A 24,362-nucleotide genomic window follows, 5' to 3' on the forward strand; every position below is an offset into this window, starting at 1 on the left:
AACAACTATATGCCAATAAAATGGACAATGTGGAAGAAATGGACAAATTCTTAGAAAAGTACAACTTTCCAAAACTGGACCAGGAAGAAATAGAAAATCTTAACAGACCCATCACAAGCACGGAAATTGAAACTGTAATCAAAAATCTTCCAGCAAACAAAAGCCCAGGTCCAGACGGCTTCACAGCTGAATTCTACCAAAAATTTAGAGAAGAGCTAACACCTATCCTGCTCAAACTCTTCCAGAAAATTGCAGAGGAAGGTAAACTTCCAAACTCATTCTACGAGGCCACCATCACCCTAATACCAAAACCTGACAAAGATCCCACAAAAAAGAAAACTACAGGCCAATATCACTGATGAACATAGATGCAAAAATCCTTAACAAAATTCTAGTAATCAGAATCCAAAAACACATTAAAAAGATCATACACCATGACCAAGTGGGCTTTATCCCAGGGATGCAAGAATTCTTCAATATCCGCAAATCAATCAATGTAATACACCACATTAACAAATTGAAAAATAAAAACCATATGATTATCTCAATAGATGCAGAGAAAGCCTTTGACAAAATTCAACATCCATTTATGATAAAAAACTCTCCAGAAAGCAGGAATAGAAGGAACATACCTCAACATAATAAAAGCTATATATGACAAACCCACAGCAAACATTATCCTCAATGGTGAAAAATTGAAAGCATTTCCTCTAAAGTCAGGAACAAGACAAGGGTGCCCACTTTCACCATTACTGTTCAATATAGTTTTGGAAGTTTTGGCCACAGCAATCAGAGCAGAAAAAGAAATAAAAGGAATCCAAATTGGAAAAGAAGAAGTAAAACTCTCACTATTTGCAGATGACATGATCCTCTACATAGAAAACCCTAAAGACTCCACCAGAAAATTACTAGAACTAATCAATGATTATAGTAAAGTTGCAGGATATAAAATCAACACACAGAAATCCCTTGCATTCCTGTACACTAATAATGAGAAAACAGAAAGAGAAATTAAGGAAACAATTCCATTCACCATTGCAATGGAAAGAATAAAATACTTAGCAATATATCTACCTAAAGAAACTAAAGACCTATATATAGAAAACTATAAAACACTGGTGAAAGAAATCAAAGAGGACACTAATAGATGGAGAAATATACCATGTTCATGGATTGGAAGAATCAATATAGTGAAAATGAGTATACTACCCAAAGCAATTTATAGATTCAATGCAATCCCTATCAAGCTACCAACAGTATTCTTCACAGAGCTAGAACAAATAATTTCACAATTTGTATGGAAATACAAAAAACCTCGAATAGCCAAAGCTATCTTGAGAAAGAAGAATGGAATTGGAGGAATCAACCTACCTGACTTCAGGCTCTACTACAAAGCCACAGTCATCAAAACAGTATGGTACTGGCACAAAGACAGAAATATAAATCAATGGAACAAAATAGAAAGCCCAGAGATAAATCCACACACATATGGACACCTTATCTTTGACAAAAGAGGCAAGAATATACAATGGATTAAAGACAATCTCTTTAACAAGTGGTGCTGGGAAATCTGGTAAACCACTTGTAAAAGAATGAAACTGGAACACTTTCTAACACCATACACAAAAATAAACTCAAAATGGATTAAAGATCTAAACATAAGACCAGAAACTATAAAACTCCTAGAGGAGAACATAGGCAAAACACTCTCTGACATACATCACAGCAGGATCCTCTATGACCCACGTCCCAGAATATTGGAAATGAAAATAAACAAATGGGACCTAATTAAACTTAAAAGCTTCTGCACATCAAAGGAAACTATTAGCAAGGTGAAAAGACAGCCTTCAGAATGGGAGAAAATAATAGCAAATGAAGCAACTGACAAACAACTAATCTCAAAAATATATAAGCAACTCCTACAGTTCAATTCCAGAAAAATAAACAACACAATCAAAAAATGGGCCAAAGAACTAAATAGACATTTCTCCAAAGAAGACATACAGATGGCTAACAAACACATGAAAAGATGCTCAACATCACTCATTATCAGAGAAATGCAAATCAAAACCACAATGAGGTACCATTTCACACCAGTCAGAATGGCTGCAATCCAAAAGTCTACAAGCAATAAATGCTGGAGAGGGTGTGGAGAAAAGGGAACCCTCTTACACTGTTGGTGGGAATGCAAACTAGTACAGCCACTATGGAGAACAGTGTGGAGATTCCTTAAAAAACTGGAAATAGAACTGCCTTATGATCCAGCAGTCCCACTGTTGGGCATACACACTGAGGAAACCAGAAGGGAAAGAGACACGTGTACCCCAATGTTCATCGCACACTGTTTATGATAGCCAGGACATGGAAGCAACCTAGATGTCCATCAGCATATGAATGGATAAGAAAACTGTGGTACATATACACAATGGAGTATTACTCAGCCATTAAAAAGAATACATTTGAATCAGTTCTAATGAGGTGGATGAAACTGGAGCCTATTATACAGAGTGAAGTAAGCCAGAAAGAAAAACACCAATACAGTATACTAACGCATATATATGGAATTTAGAAAGATGGTAACAATAACCCTGTCTACGAGACAGCAAAAGAGAGACTGATGTATAGAACAGTCTTATGGACTCTGTGGGAGAGGGAGAGGGTGGGAAGATCTGGGAGAATGACATTGAAACATGTATAATGTCATGTATGAAACGAGTCACCAGTCCAGGTTTGATGCACGATGCTGGATGCTTGGGGCTGGTGCACTGGGATGACCCAGAGGGATGGTATGGGGAGGGAGAAGGGAGGAGGGTTCAGGATGGGGAACACATGTATACCTGTGGCGGATTCATTTCAATATTTGGCAAAACCAATAAACTAAGTAAAAAAAAAAAGAAAAGAAAAATTTTCAATAGGTTTAAAATTGCATTTTCTATGACTTGGTTTCTTTAGATTCTAAGCATTGTAGGCAAAACTAGATTAAGTATAGCCAATGCAAGGTCAAGATCTTCAGGCACAAAAAATCCATTAATGTTCTAATACTTTCAGAAGATGAATCTAATGTCAGATGAAAGCTGTCTCCAGAATATATGGTTAAGTATGTTCTGGGTATAATTTGTTTTGGCCAACAGTGTAGAAATTCATATGAAACTCTACTGAACTAACAGCAAATTGCCCACCTAGAAAAAAATAAATTTTTAATAGCTTCAAAAGAATTCTAAAGGATGACAATCCTTGGAAAATAAATAAAACATGGATGAGTTAGAAATTGTAGTTCTGCGCTGTTATTTAGTTGCTAAGTCATGGCCAACTCTTTTGCGAGCCCATGGACTGTAGCCCATCAGGCTCCTCTGTCCATGAGATTCTCCAGGCAAGAATACTGGAATGGGTTGCCATTTTCTTCTCCAGGGCATCTTCCCAATCCAGGGATCGAACCTGTGTCTCCTGCACTTAGATACCACCTGAAATAGCAAAGTTAAATTTCTACATCTACATGTTTTATAGTGAAAGAAACAGAACAAAATTTTATTAAAAGTATTAATAAATCTAAATTGCAATTATTAATGAAGTATTAGAATGTAAAAAACGTTTTCGGCTTTGAGTTATCTTTTAGTAGCTCTAATTCCTTTCCTCTATTGGACAGTTTTCTTATTCTGGATCCCCAAAAAATCAGTGCCAATAAGATAAAGTTTTCCTAAAGCACCCTTCATTTTTATGAACCCCTAAGTGCCAAATTTCACTCACTGTATACTGGGAAAACCTATCACTTTGTCCACTGAATCTCCTTAGTGATAGATTGTGAGGAAAACATTTTTGCATGCCACTTTCACACATGGCTTCAGAAAATTTTCAATTCAGTGCAGTCACTCAGTCATGTCATAAGTATATGACTTTTAAGTACATGATTTACTTGAATTTAATAGATATTAATGCATTTTACATTACTGGGGCAAGAGCAAGGAAATTTCTAGACAGTTTAACTCTAAAATAATTGGTCTGCATAGTTTTAAAGTAGTTCATAACAACAGAAGAGCTATTTCACAACATGTAAGACATGTTTTGTCATTTAAAAATGTATCCAGAGTAACTATAGTAAGGCCTACTCGGCAGTCTTCTAGATTAGCTTCAATATTACTTATGGGGGAAGAACAGTGTTTGGGAAAATATTTGAGAAAACAAACCTTGAAGGAAGAGAGAAAAGCTTATTATTCATCAAAGTCTGATAACCTTTACTTAATGTGTTACTCTGTACTGTAGAGAATATACAGCATATATTCTCTGAATATTTGCAAATAATACCCTTTTAATTTTTATGCAAACCAAACAATAATAATAAAATAAAATTGTACAAAGTACTATTGTAAAATTGTAAAATAAATGTAAAATTGTAAAATAAAATTATACAATGGTTGCATAACTCCATACTAAAAACCACTGAATTATTTAAACTATTATCCAAAGAAATGACATTGAGTGGTATTTAACCATTTAAATCACAACACATTCAGTTCAGTTCAGTTGCTCAGTCGTGTCTGACTCTTTGCGACCCCAAGACTGCAGCACACCAGGCTTCCCTGTCCATCACCAACTCCTGGAGCTTGCTCAAACTCATGTTCATCGAGTCAGTGATGCCATCCAACCATCTCATCTTCTGTTGTCCCCTTCTCCTTCTGCCCTCAATCTTGCCCAGCATCAGGGTCTTTTCCAATGAGTCAGTTCCTCGAAGCAGGTGGACGAAGGATTGGAGCTTCAGCTTCAGCATCAGTCCTTCCAATGAATATTCAGGACCGATTTCCTTTAGGATTGACTGGTTGAATCTCCTTGCTATCCAAGGGACTCTCAAGAGTCTTCTCCAACACCACAGTTCAAAAGCATCAATTCTTTGGTGCTCAGTTTTCTTTATGGTCCAACTCTCACATCCATATATGACTACTGGAAAAAACCATAGCTTTGACTAGATGGACTTTTGTCAGCAGAAAATTGTAAACACGTGCAAACTCTCACATTGCCTAATTCTTTCTCACCAAACCAACTATGATATAGATAAAATGGAGTAACTTTCATTAATTTTCCTACAAATGAAAGAGTGATAGGTTGCAAATTATACATGATTTTCAATTACAAGTAAGCTAGACAGAAGTATCTACATTATTCAAAGTTGAGGAATGGTTATGGATATTTCTCTCTATGTTAGAAGCTACATGCCGTTTTGTTTTGTTTGTTTTTTTTTTTCTTTGCTCTCTCCTTCAAGATCGCATCTCATCCTGGGACTTCCCCAGTGGTCCAGGGACTAGGACTCCATGCACTCAATGCAGGGGGCCCAAGTTCAATCCCTGGGCAGGGAACCAGATCCCACATGCTGCAACTAAGAGTCTGCACACTGCAACTAAGGATTCCATATGCCCCAACTAAACAACCCAAGTGCTACAACCAAGACCAGTGCAGCCGAATAAAAAATATTAAAAAAAAAAAAAAGATCTCATCTGATCCTACCATCACCACTCCAATTCACAGACCCTCAGTCTTTTGAATCCATCTCTCAACATCTAGCTGTGGCATCTCCTCCATGGAGCTTCTCCAGATTGGTCAGGCACCATGATTTTAAAAGCTTATGTGCTTCCCTGGTGGTTCAAATGGTAGAGTCTGCCTGCAATGCTGGAGACCCGTGTTTGATCCATGGGTCAGAAAGACCCCCTGGAGAAGGAAATGGCAACCCGCTCCAGAATTCTTGCCTGGAGAATCCTATAGACAGAGGAGCCTGGCGGGCTATAGTCCATGGGACAGTAAAGAGTTGGACATGACTGAGCAACTTCACTTTCACTTTTCACTGCTTATGTCACCAGCCTGTGTCTGGGTGGCATTACTACAGCAACAGTCAAGCTTTCTATTGACCACTTGTCATGGATGCTGCTCAGGTACTGAATGGTGAACTGGATTAGATCTCCTGAGAACCTGATTGTCATTTTTTTTATACTTATACTTGCAACTAGATCAAGGACTTCTTTTTTAATTTTTAAAAAATATTTATTTACTTGGCTGCATTGGTCTTAGTTGTGGCACGTGGGATCTTTGTAGCATCATGAGGGATCTTTTGTTGTGGTGCATGGACTCTCTAGTTGTGGCACGCAGACTCCATAGTTGCAGTGCTCAGGCTTAGTTGCTCTGTGGCTTGTGGGCTCTTTAGTTCCCCAGCCAGGGACTGAACCCAAGTCCCCTGCATTGGTAGGCGAATTCTTAACCACTGGACCACCAGGGAAGTCCCCAAGACCATGGACTTCTTTTAACAGTTGTCGCATGCTATTTATCCTCTTCATATCCCTACAGTGGCCATTTAATAACCTTTATTATTTACATGAGGGTTATGAAATTTTATCTACTACAGTTATCCTAGTGGACTATAAGACTGGTTGCATCCACTCGTGTAGAAGGAAAAGATCTCCCCTGATTTGAGAATTCATTTTTTAGTTATCTTAGTAAAAGGCCTACATCTGAAACTGGAAATGGAAACCAGGAAAGTCAAGACTGGGCACCCTTGATTTTAATGGTAGCAGGGCCAGGAAGACAGCTCCCTGGGGGTGATGGCCAATGGCATCATTATAAGGCGACTATCAAAGGAGGAAAAGGAAGGAAACTGGCTAGGTGCCATTACAGCTACAGGGCAAATGGACCCAGGGTCAGAAGGCAGCAGTCTGTAAGCTTTGAAAATAAATGTTTTGACATCCTCCAAATTTCCCTTTTGTTTTCTACGTGTATTAGGTGAAGTTGTTTTGAAAATCCAGTCTTCTTCAGCTCTGTCATGAAAAACGAATGAAAGGTTTTGCCTTTGCCTGAGCAACAGGGGGCCAGAAAAGAGGGCCAGGGGGCAACACACAAGCACGTTAAACAAACCTTATGGGGGACTTCCCTGACGGCCCGGTGGTCGGGACTCCGCACTTCCAAAGCAGAGGACCCTGGTTGGAGATCTAAAAGTCCGCACGCTGCGAGGCACGGCCAAAAATAATGATTAAAAAAAGAGAGAGGGAGAGAAGCCTTATGGAATGGAGAAATTTGGAAGAAGAATAGCATCCATCTGGTCTGTTCTAAATCCTGGAAGGTCAAGAGCGTGTTTTACCAAGGATGGCAGCATTTTAAAACAAACATTGCATTATTTTGAATGAGTTCCATTTCTCACACGAAGACACAAAAAGACTCTTGAGAAAAATTAAAACAGTATTATTTGCAAAAATTCAGAGAATACATGCTACATACCTCTGCAGTACAGAGTAACACATTATTGAGTCAAGATTATCAAACTTTTATGAATAATAAGCTTTTCGCCCTTCCCCCGAGGTTTGTCTTCTCAAACGTTTTCCCAAACACTACTCTTCCACCATAAGTAGTGCTGAATCTGGTCTAGAACACTGTCAAGCAGTCCTTACTATAGTTACTCTGGATATGCTTTTCTTTTTGATAGATAAATTGATTGATTGATCTCTAGTTGTGGCGTGTGGGCTCCAGAGCGTGGGCTCAGTAATTGCAGCCCAAGGTAGGGCTTAGCTGCCCTTCAGCATGTGGTATGTTCCCAGACCAGGGATGGAACCTATGTCCCCTGCATTGGCAGGTGGATTCTTAACTACTAGACCACCAGGGAAGTCCTGGATATACTTTTTAAATGATAAAACATGTCTTACATGTTGTGAAATAGCTCTTCTGTTATATGAACTACTTTTAAAACTTTACAAAAAACCAATTATTTTAGAATTAAACTCCCTAGAAATGTCCTTACTCTTGCCCCAATAATGTAAAATATATTAATATCTGTTAGATTCAAATAACTCATATACTTAAAAGTCATATATTTATGACATATAAATTTAAATTACAAGTTATATAAATTATATGCTTAAATATTTTGGCAAACAAGCTTAAATTAATCTTATATATAAAGTCTCAAGATAAATTTTAACATCGCAATGTTCAACATCTTTAAATTTGTGAAACACTCCATTGGAAACAACAGAATAATGATGCAATTCTTGGGTGAAAATTGCTAAAACTTCTTAAAATAATCACATTTTTAAATCCATTTTTAATTTTTAAATCCACTGACTTTGAAGATAGAAATGAAAAACTGGATTGAATTTCTCATGTCAACCTTAAAATTACCTATAAAGACTTACGTTAAAGCAGTAATTTAAAAAATATATATCATCAGTGTGAATTTTGGGATAAATATTTTCCCTGAAACTTTATGGAATTGAGTTCTTTCTTCCAGAAGAAAACTTATTAATTTTTTTTTTCAGAAACTTCATTCAATATATTTCTTTTTAAAAACAAATATTTTGTATATTTCATATATCTAGGAAATGGGATATTTAACCAAGTGAATATACTAAAAACTAAAAAACATTAACCAAAAAAAAAGAAAAACAAAACCTTAAAAACTATAAAAAGAGAAAACATCAGTAAAATATACTCTATTCAGGACCACTGAAGATACACTATTTTTTAATATATAAAATGTACTTGCAGACCCTTCATGTTAGCATAACAATAAATTATTATACAATATTTGGGGGGGTAATCTGTTTATTCAAACTTTCTGATTGAATGTGGTATAAACAAAAATTTACTGTAAGGACTATTTTTGGTATAAAAAATAATCTGATCCAAAAGTGTTTAGGAGACAACCTGAGATTTTAGAAGAGATGTATACCATCAAAATGGGGGTTTTCTACATTAACTGGCAATAAAATATTAGACCAGAAATAGTAATGATTATAAAATGCCACTTTGCCATTATCACTGATATTAACCAAGGTAGTAGAGGAGTCAAAGTGGAGTAGGAAATGGCAACCCACTCCAGTATTCTTGCCTGGAAACTTCCACGGAGAAAGGAGCCTGGCAGGCTACAGTCCATGGGGTCGCAAAGAGAGGACACAACTGAACACCACCACCATTAGAGAGGTGAAAATATTAGAGAATTAACAGCTCCAGATTAGAATGGGGGGAAAAAGGATATGTGGATAAAATTGAAAGTTATCATTGCTAATTAAAAAGCAGTCAGGTCTATAGGAAAGTAAATCTTCAAAAGGGAGCACGTAACTGGTAAGCAGAGTATTTTATCCGCAGGCAATTCACTGTGCTTACTTAAGGGGACAAAATGAGTCCCTTTAAGGGAGTTCTTGACTTGTCATTTCTCTGAGGGCTTTTCAACTTCATTTGTCCCCTTGATACGACGGAAAGTAAAAGCTGATTTGAAGGTGCCATCACCTTCCTGTTGAGAAAAACAGAGGAAGGTGGCCCACAGAAAACCACAGAGTCCAGTGTAAGCTGTTCGCCAGCGAATGGGAATGAGGCTGAAGTTGATCAGCTGTAACAGAGAGAACATATCTGTAAGTGCTCCGTATAAACCAAACCCACAAATTAGCATTCTCAGTAGTTTGAAACTCACCTGTACAAAAGGCCAGTACATCAGACCACTCTGGAATAAAGGAAAACTTTATTAGGATGCTTTTAAATTGCACAAACTAATCAGACAGTTTGTTCTATAAAGCATTAAAAAAAAAAACAGACAACAAAATAAATAAATAAAAACAAACATGAAACAATGGTTTAAAAAAGAAATACCAGACAGGAAGAATGTGGAGGTGGGAGTATATTTCAGACTAAGCAGATTAAATTAGATTACTTATGGTCTCTCGAGTGGAAGAGGGTGGGAAGTTGTACAGAAAGCTGTTAGGCACAGGCATAAAGATTGTTATTAGTTATAGTCATCTAGACTATAGAAAAGTCTACCTGAATGAGGACCAATTCTGGAAGACAACTACTTTCAAATCATTGTTAACAACATATATTTATATATTGCAGTTTTCCTGTTTGCTCACGCAAATGATTCAGGGAAATACTGATAAAACACAGGATCACCAATGAATTTTTGAAACTATAGACCAAACCTACTTTATGGTGATTTTCTAATAATGTATTCTAGCTACTTCATGCTAGAGAATAAGTTTAGCTTTTAAGATAGATTTATTTTAACAGGCTTTAACCTGTTGGTTGGGGTTTCCCAGGTAATAGTGGTAAAGAATCCGCCTTCCAACGTAGGAAAGACAGGTTTGATCCCTGAGTTGGGAAGATTCCTTCAGAAGGAAAAGGCAACCCACTCCAGTATTCTTGCCTGGGAAATCCCATGGACAGAGGAGGCCGGTGGGCTACAGTCCATGGAGTGGCAAAACAGTCAGACATGACTTAGCGGTTAAACAACTACTGAGTACAAGAGGTGACTTGTTTCAAGCCCTGAGAAACATTTTCCTTTTCTGTAAATACCGTTGTGATGTTAAGAAGGTTCATTTCACGGGGACCCAGCAGAATGCATACCTGGAAACATCAGCTCTAAAAGTGGCAATGATTCCATTAAGCCACTCACATTCTACAATTCCTATTTTTCAATAACCTCTTTGACTCCAAAAATCACTGTAATCACTAACAAGAATAAATACAAGAATGGCAGAAATCATTGTGAGCATTGAATAAAATTTAGAGACACATATAGACATTCTTAAAGCTTCTCCTTTAACCGTTACAAGAAATTTAAGATCTGTCAAAACACTGTATCCTTGTGTCAACCATCTGGAGCCCTAATTTAAGAATATTTTTATTTAAATGTATTTTATGTTAAAAAAGGGTTTCCCTGGTGGCTCAGAGGTTAAAGCATCTGCCTGCAATGCAGGAGACCTGGGTTCGATCCCTGGGTCGGGAAGATCCCCTGGAGAAGGGAATGGCAACCCACTCCAGTATTCTTGCCTGGAGAATCGCATGGACAGAGGAGCCTGGTGGGCTACAGTCCATGGGGTCGCAAAGAGTCGGACAGGACTGAGTGACTTTACTTTCACTTTCACTTTATGTTAAAAAGATACAAAAAAGGACTTCCCTGGTGGTCCAGTGGTTAAGAATCTGCCTTCCAGTTCAGGGAGGAAGTTTCAGTCCCTAATGGGGAACTAAAATCTCACATGCCTCGAGGCAACTAAGCTTGCAAACCACAGAGAAAGATCCCCTGTGGAAACTAAGACCCGACACAGCCAAATAAATAAATAAATATTAAAAAAAAAAAAAGATACAGAAAGATCATGGTTGTCTTTTTCAAAAGTCTGTCTTACCTTATACGTATTCCAGAATTTCTGTCTCATGTCCAGAAATATGTCATCCTTTCTTTCGAGAATACTCATACCTATTTTTAATAAGATTCAATAGGAAGAATACTGTGTAACAGTTCACATTCAAGTTTTCTATTCCAATATCACTCACTCAGTATGTCCCATCTGACCCAACAGTGAAAACAGAAGACAATCTGCATTCTAAAACTGGGTACATTTTAAAGTGATGATTAATATGAAGTGACAATAGCAGGGTATGAGGTTATAGCAGAATTATTTAGGAAAAAAAACTGTAAGAGAATTCACAAAAACCTCAATATAATCATAGTGGGACTATTAGTGACATTTTCCTCTCCTTTCAAAAGATTTTTTGAAATTCTTAAATTTTTTAAAATTAATTTCTTCCTTTTACAGAAAGGCTGCCAGACCCTGGGTGTTCTAGCAACTTCAGATTTCCCATATAAAGAGGCTTTCGAATTGGAATTTGAAAGCGGCACATCAATTCAGTGCTCCTAAAAACATGTGGAAAACTCTGATGTTCAGCAACCCTGAAAAGGAAGTCTGGGGAAAAGAATAAAACCCTCTTATTTTAGGAAGGATGTAAACATAAGAGTGCTTTAAAAATTCTCCCCCAACTCTGATTGGGAGGAAGGGGAAATAAAGTATTTTAAGTCAATTGCGGGGGATTCTTAGAACAGGACTTACAAGAAAACTGAGCCCAATATTGGTAATACCATACTCAACTTACACGGCAGTAACTAAGACCTAAGCATTTTATGTCCTTTCTTTCATAACCCTGGGCTGAGGATGGTCAAGTTACAAAGGAGGAAAAGCGCTCAGGGAGCAACCCAGGTGTGGATTCTGAACCAGATCTCATAATCATAGCTATTCTAGCTTCCAAGGGAGGCCCAGCACAAAGGATCATCTAAGACAGGCAATTTCCAAGTCTAAAGAGCCTTGAACAGACATCCAACCTACCCCCCTCCTACCTCCCCGACTTCATGTTTACAGAAATCTGTGCCTTATCCCCGGGAGTGACGTCCAGGCCAGGTCATCACTCCTGGGGATAAGGCACAGATTTCTGATAAACCAGGCAGCTCCTGCTCTCAGGTCCTCTAGGCCCTGACCTCACGGACCCTGTCAACCGTGTGGTTGGCACTGTATCAGGAATGATTCCTGTGCAATTTGTGAGCGACTCTGGTCCTCAAAATGAGATCCATGGGGCGGTGTAAGTTCCTTCAAAGTGGTAACTTGATCACTTCGACCCGTTTAGAAGAAAATACCAACAGGCACTGACATGACCCCTTGGGGGGAATCTGTGATTCCCCAATACCAAGGCCAGGCCCAGGATTCTTGAATTTTCTTAATGGATGGGTGCCCCTCCCATGCTCACTCCTTTCCAGGTGATAGAAAACGCTATGAAGATGAAGGCCACAGAGCCCTCTCCACTGTTTTAGAATTTTAGGGCGCTAAGGAAGGTTCCCAAAGGTATGCCCTCAGGCTCCTCGGTGCGCTTTCTGAAGAGGGGGGCTCCCTGCACCCTCACAGGTACAGAATCCTCTCATAACAGGGGTCCAAGGTCTTCTCACATTATCTGTGGGTTTTGAAGTGGGAGTGGGACTCCCTTCAGGTAAACCTTGTTACAAAAGCAGGAGAATGGCCCTGAGCACACATTCTGGGGGGAAACAGGTGGGACCCGGAGGTTCAGATGGTAAAGAATCTGCCTGCAATACAGGAGACCTGGGTTCGATCCCTGCGTTTGGACAGATCCCCTGGAGAAGGAATTGGCAACCCACTCCAATATTCTTGCCTGGAGAATCCCATGGACAGAAGAGCCTGGGGAGGCTACAGTGCATGGGGTCACAAAGAGTCGGGACACAACTGAGAACACTTAGGTAGGACCTCAGATTCCCCTGTCTCTGCCCCGACCATCCTGAATCCCCTCACATTTTGTTTTCGTGTTGGAAAGGCTTATCCCTCCAGTGGAAACGAGGCCCCCAGCCCCAGGCGTGAATTTTCCCAGGAGCAGGACCGCCTCCCCCCAACCCTACCCCGGACCGTCCAACCCCCCCGCCTCACCCGCCGCCCCACAACCTAGTCACAGGGGTCGCAGCGGCAATGCTAACGAGCTGGGGGTCTCCTTGATATTCCCGTGGATCTTTTTTTTTTTTTTCAGGGGAAAAATGGATCTCCATTCCTGCCTCCCCCAGTTCCGGCCTACGGACACCCCAGGGCCCCCTGAAACTTCTAGCCCCAGACTATTTGCAACCTCAGCGTCCCAAGTGCGCCTTTCGCGCCCTAATCCCAGGCCTCTCCAGCAACCACGCTTCAATTTCTTTCCCCTCAATCCCCTTAATCCACGGTCCCCAGACTTCCCGGTCCTCACACCTCGATCTCCCGCTCTCGCCCCGACCCTCCCAGTCTCCTAACCCTTGGCCCCCACGGGAGGGTTTCCAGCCCCGGCCCCGTCCCCACAGAGCCCCAGGATCCTGCTCCGTCCCAGCCCCAGGAAGCCCCTGCCTCCAGTCCCCCAATTCCAGATCCGAGCCCGTCCCCCAGCTCCGCCTCCAGGTCCCCGCCCGTCTCCTCACCCGCGTAGAAGGTAGAGACGTACACCGGCCCGCCCAGAGCCTGGTCGCACAGCACCTTGGCCAGGATGGTTCGCGGCGCGCGCCCAGGCAGCGCGCGCTCCAGCAGGTTCAGCCACACATAGTTTAAGTTCGCGTGGAAGGCCACGGCCACGGTAGCCACGTGCCGCGTATGTTGCCAGTCGGCCGGGCCGCCCCGCAGCACCTGCTGCAGCGCGTCGCCGCCCGAGAAGAACCCGGCGTAAAGCAGTACGTTCGCTGGCCAAGGGTAACGCCCGGCGGCGCGCGTGAGCGCCTGCCACCAGCTCACCATGCCGGTTCCCAGGGCGCCCCACGAACGCAGGCCGCTGGCTCCTCGGCCTCCGCCCTCCGCCGGGGCAGCCGGCGCGCCGCCTCCAGCCACTTGCACCTACCTCCTTCCGATGCTCGAAGGCGATTGGGCGCCCCGCGCACACCCAACCCCCGCCGGCCAATCCCGTGGCCTCTAGCGATCCTGGGGCTGAGCTTTTGATGTGCGGTGGGTCCGCAAATGCTTGATCCCCTTGCAAGAAATGCCCAGAACAGGGAAATCCATTCGGACGGTAGACTAGTCAGGGGCTGGGCGATGGCGCGGGGCGGTGGGGGTGGGAAGTGACTGCTAACCGGGTGTGGGGTTCTTCTGTGGCGTGATGAAATATCTAGTAATTAGGTAATGGTAGCGATTGCATGGTAACGAAAACCTTTGAATAAATTGTGAACTGTGTGGTATGTGAATTATACCTCAAAAACAAACCAAAAAAACAAAAAAAGTTTAAAAAAGGAAAAACTTTTTCAGAAAAAAAAGTTTTCGAAAAAACTTTTTTGGAAAAAAAAGTTTTGGAAAAAACTTTTTTTTAAAAAAGTGGGCACACCAAAACTCGATTACCAAGGTGGCGGTGTATTTTAAATGTTTTTACATGCAAGAGATTCACAGTTTCAACACATACAGTGCACTGACTATGTACCAGTCTTTGGAGACAATGTCAGAAATTAGCCTCTGAGGCCTTTTCTGAATGTGAGGTCGATTCAATGCTCTTCAGATTCCTCAATGAATATTACCTCAATTAATATTCCTCAATGAATATTACCTCCCAAAAGATACGCTGAGCTCCCAGAAGCAGGGGGTCATTGGAAACCCAAACAGCAGGTGTAACCTCTGACCTCATGGAAGTCACTTTCTCTTTGCTTCTTTTTCTCCATTTTTCCTTCCTCCGTGGTCTCATCCAATTCCATTCTCATTTTCTCTCTTTCTCTCTTCTGTTTACCCTATTTCGGTTAATTATTAATTTTTGATTTTTAACTTTTCATTTTGAAATAATGCCAGACTTTTTGAAATGTTGCAAAAGTAGTACAGAGTTCCCCTATACTCTTCACCCAAGCTTCCCCAGATATTGACATCTTACATAACCATAGTACAATCGTCAGAACAAGGAAACAGGCACTGATGTAATAACCTACTAGAGACCTTATTCAAATTACTGCCAATTGTCCCACTAAAGTCCTTTTACAAGGACTAGCATTCAATCCTGGATCACTTTGCTTTGCATTGAATTGTCACAGAGCACCTTAGTCGCCAATTAGGAGCATTAACCACTTCCCTGGTGGCTCAGATGGTAAAGCATCTGCCTACAATGTGGGAGACCTGGGTTCAATCCCTGGGTTGGGAAGATCCCCTGGAGAAGGAAATGGCAACCCACTCCAGTATTCTTGTCTGGAAAACCCCATGGACGGAAGAGCCTGGTAGGCTACAGTCCATGGGGTCGCAAAGAGTCCCACACAACTGAGTGCCTTTTTTCTTTTCCTCAATTTGTCAGCCCTACCTTATGGGCTGAACTGTGTCCCCATAAAATTCAAAAGCAGAGACATTACTTTGCCAACAAAGGTTCATCTAGTGAAGGCTATGGTTTTTCCTGTGGTCATGTATGGATGTGAGAGTTGGACTGTGAAGAAGGCTGAGTGCCGAAGAATTGATGCTTTTGAACTGTGGTGTTGGAGAAGACTCTTGAGAGTCCCTTGGACTGCAAGGAGATCCAACCAGTCCATTCTGAAGGAGATCAGCCCTGGGATTTCTTTGGAAGGAATGATGCTAAAGCTGAAACTGCAGTACTTTGGCCACCTCATGCGAAGAGCTGACTCATTGGAAAAGACTCTGATGCTGGGAGGGATTGGGGGCAGGAGGAGAAGGGGACGACAGAGGATGAGATGGCTGGATGGCATCACTGACTCGATGGACGTGAGTCTGAGTGAACTCCGGGAGTTGGTGATGGAGAGGGAGGCCTGGCGTGCTGCGATTCATGGGGTCGCAAAGAGTCGGACACGACTGAGTGACTGAATTGAACTGAACTGAAAATTCATAGGTTGAGGCCCTAACCCCTAGTATCTCAGAATGTGGCTGTCCTTGGAGAAAGGGCTTTAAAAGAGGTCGTGAAGTTGTGAAGTCGCTCAGTAGTGTCCAACTCTTTGTGACTCCGTGGACTGTAGCCCACCAGGCTCCTCCATCCATGGAATTTTCTAGGCAAGAGTACTGGAGTGGATTGCCATTTCCTTCCGCAGGGGATCCTCCCAACCCAGGGATTGAACCCAGGTCTCCCACATTGTGGGCAGATGCTTTACCATCTGAGCCACCAGGGAATTGCTACTTAAAAGAGGTGGTTAAGTTGAAATGAGGCCCTTAGGTTAGGCCCCAATCCAATCTGACTGGTGTCCTAATAAGAGGAGGGAATTTGGACATAGGAAGAGACATGAGAGCAGTGCATGCACAGAGGAAAGGTCATGAAAGGACAGAGTGACAAGGGGGCCACCTACAAGCAAAGGAGACAGGCTTCAGAGAAAACTAAGACAGCTGACACTTTGACCTTGGACTTCCAGCCTCCGGAACTGTGAGAAAATAAATTGTTTAACCCACCTGGTCTGTGGTATTTTGTTCTGGCAGCCCTAGCTGACTAATCCACCCATTCTCCTCAGTTTTGGGGATTCTGCCAATTTCCGTGTCCTTTGACCTTTGCTATCTGCTCATGTACTGATCTTCATCCCTTCACACTCCTCCTCCTTGTTACTGGTTCCAAGTAAATCTTCTGTCAGACTTGTCTCCACTAGGCAGGTTCCTGGCACACAGCTTTGTTTATTACTTAAATTCCCCTTGTATTATTCTTTTCCTATTGTTGCTGTGACAAGTTACCACAGATCTGTTGTCTTAGAGGTTTGGAGGTCAGAAGTCTAAAATGAACTCATGGACTGCCTTCCCTTCAGAGGCCCTAGAAGAGAATCCATCTCCTTGCCTTTTCCAGCTTCTAGAGGCCCTCTGCATTCCTGGATGGCTCCTTCCTCTGTCTTCAAAGTCAGTTTTGAAGCATCTTCCAGTCTCTCTCTCTGTCATTCTATCATCACATAGTCTTTTCTGACTCCAACTCATCTATTCTTCCTCTTAGAAGGACCCCTGTGATCACATTCATCCTACCTGGATAATGCAGTTTAACCTCCACGTCTTGAGATCTTACCTGTTTGACTCTTTGCAACCTTAGAGACTGTAGCCTGCCAGGCTCCTCTGTCCATTGGATTTCCCAGGCAAGAATACTAAAGTGGGTTGATATTTCCTACTCCAGGGAATCTTACTGATCCAGGGATCAAACCCTTGTCTCTTTTGTCCTGAATTGGCAGGCGGATGCTTTACCACTGCAACCCCTGGGACATCTTTGGAGGGCTATTATTCATGTCTTACTTCTCTGTAATCCTTTCAATTGCTAACAGCAATTGATCACATCAGCTGAAATCAAAGGACCCATATCTCAACAAACTGCGATAGGACCAGCTGTTAACCCAGGCAATTTTTCATTCATTCATTCAGTTGATCAGTATTTATTGAGCACAGTTATGGGCCAGGCACTAAACTATGTGCTTGTGGCATGGATTTGTGTTCACAATGATTTTTTTCTGGAAAAAAAAAAAATCTAATTCCTGCCTAAATTAGAGGAAATTGTGGTCTTCATTAAGAAAAAAAAAGGAAATCATCCTAATGACTCTTAAATAATTCCCTTAACCAAATTTGTTAGAGAAAAAATAGAGCAAAATTGGGGAAATTTTCTGAAAAGTAGGGGAGGGGAGGGATTAGGGTTTCCAGGTAGAATGTCCAGTTCAGTTCAGTCACTCAGTCGTGTCCAACTCTTTGCGACCCCATGAATTGCAGCACACCAGGCCTCCCTGTCTATCACCAACTCCTGGAGTTCACCGAAACTCTTGTCCATCAAGTTGGTTATGCCATCCAGCCATCTCATCCTCTGTCATCCCCTTCTCCTCCTGCCCCCAATCCCTCCCAGCATCAGGGTCTTTTCCAATGAGTCAACTTTTTGTGTGAGGTGGCACAAGTACTGGAGTTTCAGTTTTAGCATCATTCCTTCCAAAGAACACCCAGGACTAATCTCCTTTAGAATGGACTGCTTGGATCTCCTTGCAGTCCAGGGGACTCTCAAGAGTCTTCTCCAACACCACAGTTCAAAAGCATCAATTTTCGGCCCTCAGCTTTCTTCACAGTCCAACTCTCACATCCACACATGACCACAGGAAAAACCATAGCCTTGACTAGACGGACCTTTGTTGGCAAAGTAATGTCTCTGCTTTTCAATATGCTATCTAGGATGGTCATAACTTTTCTTCCAAGGAGTAAGCATCTTTTCATTTCATGGCTGCAATCACTATCTGCAGTGATTTGGACCCCCCAAAAATTAAGTCTGACACTGTTTCCACTGTTTTCCCATCTATTTCCCATGAAGTGATGGGACCAGATGCCATGATCTTAGTTTCTGAATGTTGAGCTTTAAGCCAACTTTTTCACGCTCCTCTTTCACTTTCAAGAGGCTTTTGAGTTCCTCTTCACTTTTTGCCATAAGGGTGGTGTCATCTGCATATCTGAGGTTATTGATATTTCTCCCGGCAATCTTGATTCCAGCTTGTGTTTCTTCCAGTCCAGCGTTTCTCATGATGTACTCTGCATAGAAGTTAAATAAGCAGGGTGACAATATACAGCCTTGACAAACTGCTTTTCCTATTTGGAGCCAGTCTGTTGTTCCATGTCCAGTTCTAACTGTTGCTTCCTGACCTGCATACAGATTTCTCAAGAGGCAGGTCAGGTGGTCTGGTATTCTCATCTCTTTCAGAATTTTCCACAGTTTATTGTGATCCACACAGTCAAAGGCTTTGGCATAGTCAATAAAGCAGAAATAGATGTTTTTCTGGAACTCTCTTGCTTTTTCGATGATCCAGCGGATGTTGGCAATTTGGTCTCTGGTTCCTCTGCCTTTTCTAAAACCAGCTTGAACATCTGGAAGTTCATGACTCACGTATTGCTGAAGCCTGGCTTGGAGAATTTTGAGCATTACTTTACTAGCGTGTGAGATGGGTGTAACTGTGCGGTAGTTTGAGCATTCTTTGGCATTGCCTTTCTTTGGGATTGGAATAAAAATTGACCTTTTCCAGTCCTGTGGCCACTGCTGAGTTTTCCAAATTTGCTGGCATATTGAGTGCAGCACTTTCACAGCATCATCTTTCAGGATTTGAAATAGCTCAACTGGAATTCCATCACCTCCACTAGCTTTGTTCCTAGTGATGCTTTCTAAGGCCCACTTGACTTCACATTCCAGGATATCTGGCTCTAGGTGAGTGATCACACCATCGTGATTATCTTGGTCATGAAGATCTTTCAAATTTGGAAAACTCAGCAGTGGCCACAGGACTGGAAAAGGTCAGTTTTCATTCCAATCCCAAAGAAAGGCAATGCCAAAGAATGCTCAGACTACCGCACAGTTGCTCTCATCTCACACGCTAGTAAAGTAATGCTCAAAATTCTCCAAGCCAGGCTTCAGTAATATGTGAACCGTGAACTTCCTGATGTTCAAGCTGGTTTTAGAAAAGGCAGAGGAACCAGAGACCAAATTGCCAACATCCGCTGGATCATCGAAAAAGCAAGAGAGTTCCAGAAAAACATCTATTTCTGCTTTATTGACTATGCCAAAGCCTTTGACTGTGTGGATCACAATAAACTGTGGAAAATTCTGAAAGAGATGGGAATACCAGACCACCTGACCTGCCTCTTGAGAAATTTGTATGCAGGTCAGGAAGCAACAGTTAGAACTGGACATGGAACAACAGACTGGCTCCAAATAGGAAAAGCAGTTTGTCAAGGCTGTATATTGTCACCCTGCTTATTTAACTTCTATGCAGAGTACATCATGAGAAACGCTGGACTGGAAGAAACACAAGCTGGAATCAAGATTGCCGGGAGAAATATCAATAACCTCAGATATGCAGATGACACCACCCTTATGGCAGAAAGTGAAGACGAAATCAAAAGCCTCTTGATGAAAGTGAAAGTGGAGAGTGAAAAAGTTGGCTTAAAGTTCAACATTCAGAAAACAAAGATCATGGCATCCGGTCCCACCACTTCATGGGAAATAGACGGGGAAACAGTGGAAACAGTGTCAGACTTTATTTTTCTAGGCTCCAAAATCACTACAGATGGTGACTGCAGCCATGAAATGAAAAGATGCTTACTCCTTGGAAGGAAAGTTATGACCAACCTAGATAGCATATTCAAAAGCAGAGACATTACTTTGCCAACAAAGGTTCATCTAGTGAAGGCTATGGTTTTTCCTGTGGTCATGTATGGATGTGAGAGTTGGACTGTGAACGAGGCTGAGCACCGAAGAATTGATGCTTTTGAACTGTGGTGTTGGAGAAGACTCTTGAGAGTCCCTTGGACTGCAAGGAGATCCAACCAGTCCATTCTGAAGGAGATCAGCCCTGGGATTTCTTTGGAAGGCATGATGCTAAAGCTGAAATTCCAGTACTTTGGCCACCTCATGTGAAGAGCTGACTCATTGGAAAAGACTCTGATGCTGGGAGGGATTGGGGGCAGGAGGATAAAGGGACGACAGAGGATGAGATGGCTGGATGGCATCACTGACTCGATGAATGTGAGTCTGAGTGAACTCCGGGAGTTGGTGATGGACAGGGAGGCCTGGCGTGCTGCAATTCATGGGGTCGCAAAGAGTCGGACACGACTGAGTGACTGATCTGATCTGATCTGTGCAGGATGCAGATTTAATTTTGAATTTCATATGAACAATGAATAATTTTTAGTGTATGTATACCCTGGTGCAGTATTTGGGCATGCTTACACTAAAAAGTTTTAACTGTTCATCTGAAATTTGAAGTGAGTTGAGCAGCCCGTATCTTTATTTTTAATTTTTTTTTTGGCCACACCCTGTGGCTTATGGGATCTTAGTTCCCTGCCCAGGGATTGAACCCAGGCCTGGGAAGTGAAAGTGCTGAGTCCTAACCACTGGACCTCCAGGGAACTCCCAAGGGTATCCTGCTTTGTTTTTTAAAATATTTATTTGACTGTGCTTAGTCGTGGTATGTGGGATCAGGTTCCCTGACCAGGGATTGAACGTGGGCCCCCTGCACTGGGAGTGCAGAGTCTTAGCCATCGGACCAGCAGGGAAGTCCAGGCATCCTAAATTTTTAAAACACAGCTATTGGGATTGACATTCTTGGAGAGCTCGCTGCATGTGTCAATTTTCTACTAACAACTTTAATACATGAATTCTTTTTCTCCTCACAGAAAGCCAGTGAGGCTGAGAATTGGTAACAACCTATATAGAGAGAGGCAAATATCCTCAAAAATCTATGGTGATGTTTATGAAAGAGCTCAACATATTTACTTAATGGGAGTTGAAAGGAAGAGCAATGAATATTTTGAAAGTTGAGATGGTTTTATGTAGATCGGTATATACTTGTCTCTTCTTAAAAGCAATAAAAAAAAATGCAGCAGTTAAAGACAATCTAATTAGGTAAAAATGCTAAAGAACTTGCCTGGCCTTCAAAGGAGAAGAGATGCTGTGAGATAAATTCATTCATTTCATTGATGCTTCATCATCTGTGCAAGCTGTGATTCCGAGCCCTCTGGCAATAATGAATTAACAGGTTTACGGGACATTAATATCCCTGAACAGTGGAGGATAACCAGGGAATGTAGTGCTGAGTTAAAATGGAAAAGAGTTTTGTTAGGAGTTCTTTCAGCAGGGAGTAAAGTACTGATGTGGGAACTGAGCTTCAATTCACAACTAAGGATCACATTAAATACACATTAAGATGATTACAGGGAAGCGTATTATAACCATTATTATTTCATTTTATTTAAATGAATGAGGACTTAATAAGAACCATCAAGTGGGCTGCAGTGTCTAAAATCTTCTATCTTGTTTCACTAATCTGGAAATTTCTACTGACAAAAGTTTACTGTGCTGAATAGGCTCCAAGACCAACAGGTCTGTTTTCCAACAAACGAAGGAAGCAATCAGCTTCAAAAAAAAAACAAAAAACCCATGACCTTCAGAAAAGGTCATGGAAGCTCCTCCAGTCCCTTCAATATCACCTCTGAGACATCTTTTGTTTCTGAGGGTGTGGGTACTAAGCCAGAGACTGACTCCTTGTCACCTGAAATGAGGTTGGCAACAAAACCTCTAATCTAATCCTCTTTGTCTCAACATTTTCTCACCCACCCACCCCTTCAGCCCAGACCCCTTCATTCTTAAAAATTATTATTTATCTATTTTTGGCTGCACTGGGTCTTCATTGCTTCGGGCTTTCTCCAGTCGTGGCAAGCAGGGGCTACGCTCTAGTCGCCATACGAGGGCTTCTTCTTGCAGTGACTTTTGTTGCGCTGCAAGGGCTCTAGGGTGGGTGGGCTTCATTGGTTGTGGCTCGAGGGGTTAGTTACTGGAGGCACGTGGCATCTCCCCAGATCAGGGATGGAGCACATGTCCCCTACATTGGCAGGTGAGTTCTTAACCACTGGACCACCAGAGAAGTCCATTCTTTTTTCTTTAATATTTTTTTATTTATTTCTTTGGCTGCAACAAGTCTTAGTTGCGGCACACGGGATCATCGATCCTCCTTGTGTTGCGCGGCATCTTTTAGCTGAGGCATGTAGGGTCTAGTTCCCCGACCAGGGATTGAACCCAGGCCCCCTGCATTGGGAGCACAGAGTCTTAGCCACTGGACCACCAGGGAAGTACCCCCAGAGGCCTTCTTTCTTAATGGAATTTCTCCAGCCTTGATCTGAATGGAAGGGGGTGCTTTGATTTGAAGCTGGGTATGCCCAGTAACGGAGAAGGTGATGGCACCCCACTCCAGTACTCTTGCCTGGAAAATCCCATGGACAGAGGAGCCTGGTAGGCTGCAGTCTATGGGGTCGCTAAGAGTTGGACACGACTGAGTGACTTCACTTTCACTTTTCCCTTTCACGCATTGGAGAAGGAAATGGCGGCCCACTCCAGTGTTCTTGCCTAGAGAATCCCAGGGACAGGGAAGCCTGTTGGGCTTCCGTCTATGGGGTCGCACAGAGTCGGACACGACTGAAGCAACTTAGCAGCAGCATGCCCAGTAAACACAAGGTTTTTGTTTAGTGTGATTACAGATGAATAAAAAGAGCTATGCTTTATGTAAATGTTAATATCATTTTCTTTTCTAAAAATTACTTTTCTTTGGATGGGTTCCAGTGGGTGGGGTTGAAATGATGGAGATGGGGGTAGGAGGTACCACCACTGCTGATGCCCTACTATTACCAAAAGGTATGCATGGGGGTCTGGTTGCTGACCACTCAAAAGCCAGTAAACAGGCCAGGTTGATGGAAAGGAAATTTTGTTTTATTTCAGATGCTGGCAATTGGGGTGGGGGAGGAGGAGGGGGAGAGTGGCAGACATCTGTCCAAAGGCTGATTCCCCCATCAACCCCAACAAGCAGAGGGTAAGAGCTTTCACAGACAGATTTGGTGGGTGGGGCGGAGGTTATATGCAGAAACAGCACAGTCATGCCTAGCAGTCATGTTCAGTTGGTCATCAGTGGCCTGACTAGCATCACCTTGGTTGCTTTAGGTACAGTTAATCTTCAGTTTTGGGGTGCACTTGTTCCCATTTCTCTCTGGCTAGTTCTCAGAATTGTGCAGCTCAAGTCCTGGGTACAGTCTGGTCATCATGTAGTTAACTTCTCCACCTGGTATTCTTGTATCTGTAAGACAGCTCACAGGATATGGCTCAGAATATTATCTATAGCCCTTGAGAAAGAACTAAAGGTCCTTGACTATACTTAATGACAACGTTATTATTACTTAGTCTCCTTTGACTGTTTTTGTTTCAGCATTTCTCACTTCTCTGATTAAACTTGTTCTTTGATTCAAGTTTTCCACAGGCAAAAGGCAGGCAGAAGACAGGGTGGGGGGCAAGGATCATAGAGTCCTGCTCTGTTTCACTACATGAATGTCCATAGGAGAGAAAGAATGGGTACTCTAGCTGAAAAAGTTCCAGAGAGGAGGTTAGCAGGAAGAAGACACAAGCCTAGTTCCAACCAGAGCCTTAATTTCTCCTCTTAACAGAAATGATATGAAGAAATCCCACCATGAAATCATCGCATGTCAGCTCTAATGTGGAAAAACCACACCTAAGAAATCTGTCTTGGACTTCCTGGGTGGTCCGGTGGTTAAGAATCTGCTTACCAATGCAGGGGATGTGGATTCAATACCTGGTCTGGGAAAATTCCACATGCCTTGGGGCAACTAAGCCCAGCACTC

General features: G+C 42.2%; 1 protein-coding gene across 1 annotated transcript; it reads right to left on the minus strand.

Moving 5' to 3' along the window:
- Positions 1–7,191: 7,191 nt before the first annotated feature.
- MPV17L (MPV17 mitochondrial inner membrane protein like) lies at positions 7,192–14,105 on the minus strand. Its single transcript, XM_027527786.1, has 4 exons — positions 13,727–14,105; positions 11,139–11,209; positions 9,434–9,463; positions 7,192–9,352 (listed from the first exon to the last, which is right to left on the minus strand). Exons 1-4 carry the CDS (start codon positions 14,034–14,036, stop codon positions 9,173–9,175), a joined length of 591 nt encoding a protein of 196 aa, XP_027383587.1. The 5' UTR covers positions 14,037–14,105; the 3' UTR covers positions 7,192–9,172.
- Positions 14,106–24,362: the final 10,257 nt, after the last annotated feature.

The sequence above is a fragment of the Bos indicus x Bos taurus genome, chromosome 25 (assembly GCF_003369695.1).
Source record: "Bos indicus x Bos taurus breed Angus x Brahman F1 hybrid chromosome 25, Bos_hybrid_MaternalHap_v2.0, whole genome shotgun sequence".
Classification (NCBI taxonomy): domain Eukaryota; kingdom Metazoa; phylum Chordata; class Mammalia; order Artiodactyla; family Bovidae; genus Bos; species Bos indicus x Bos taurus.

Excerpts from the sequence above, each read along its gene's own strand:
- MPV17L (XM_027527786.1), bottom strand. The coding sequence starts at position 14,036 with ATGGTGAGCTGGTGGCAGGCGCTCACGCGCGCCGCCGGGCGTTACCCT. Across the intron at positions 11,210-13,726 it reads CGTCTCTACCTTCTACGCGG|GTATGAGTATTCTCGAAAGA; the intron begins GTGAGGAGACGG and ends TATTAAAAATAG. Across the intron at positions 9,353-9,433 it reads TGTACTGGCCTTTTGTACAG|CTGATCAACTTCAGCCTCAT; the intron begins GTGAGTTTCAAA and ends TCTCTGTTACAG.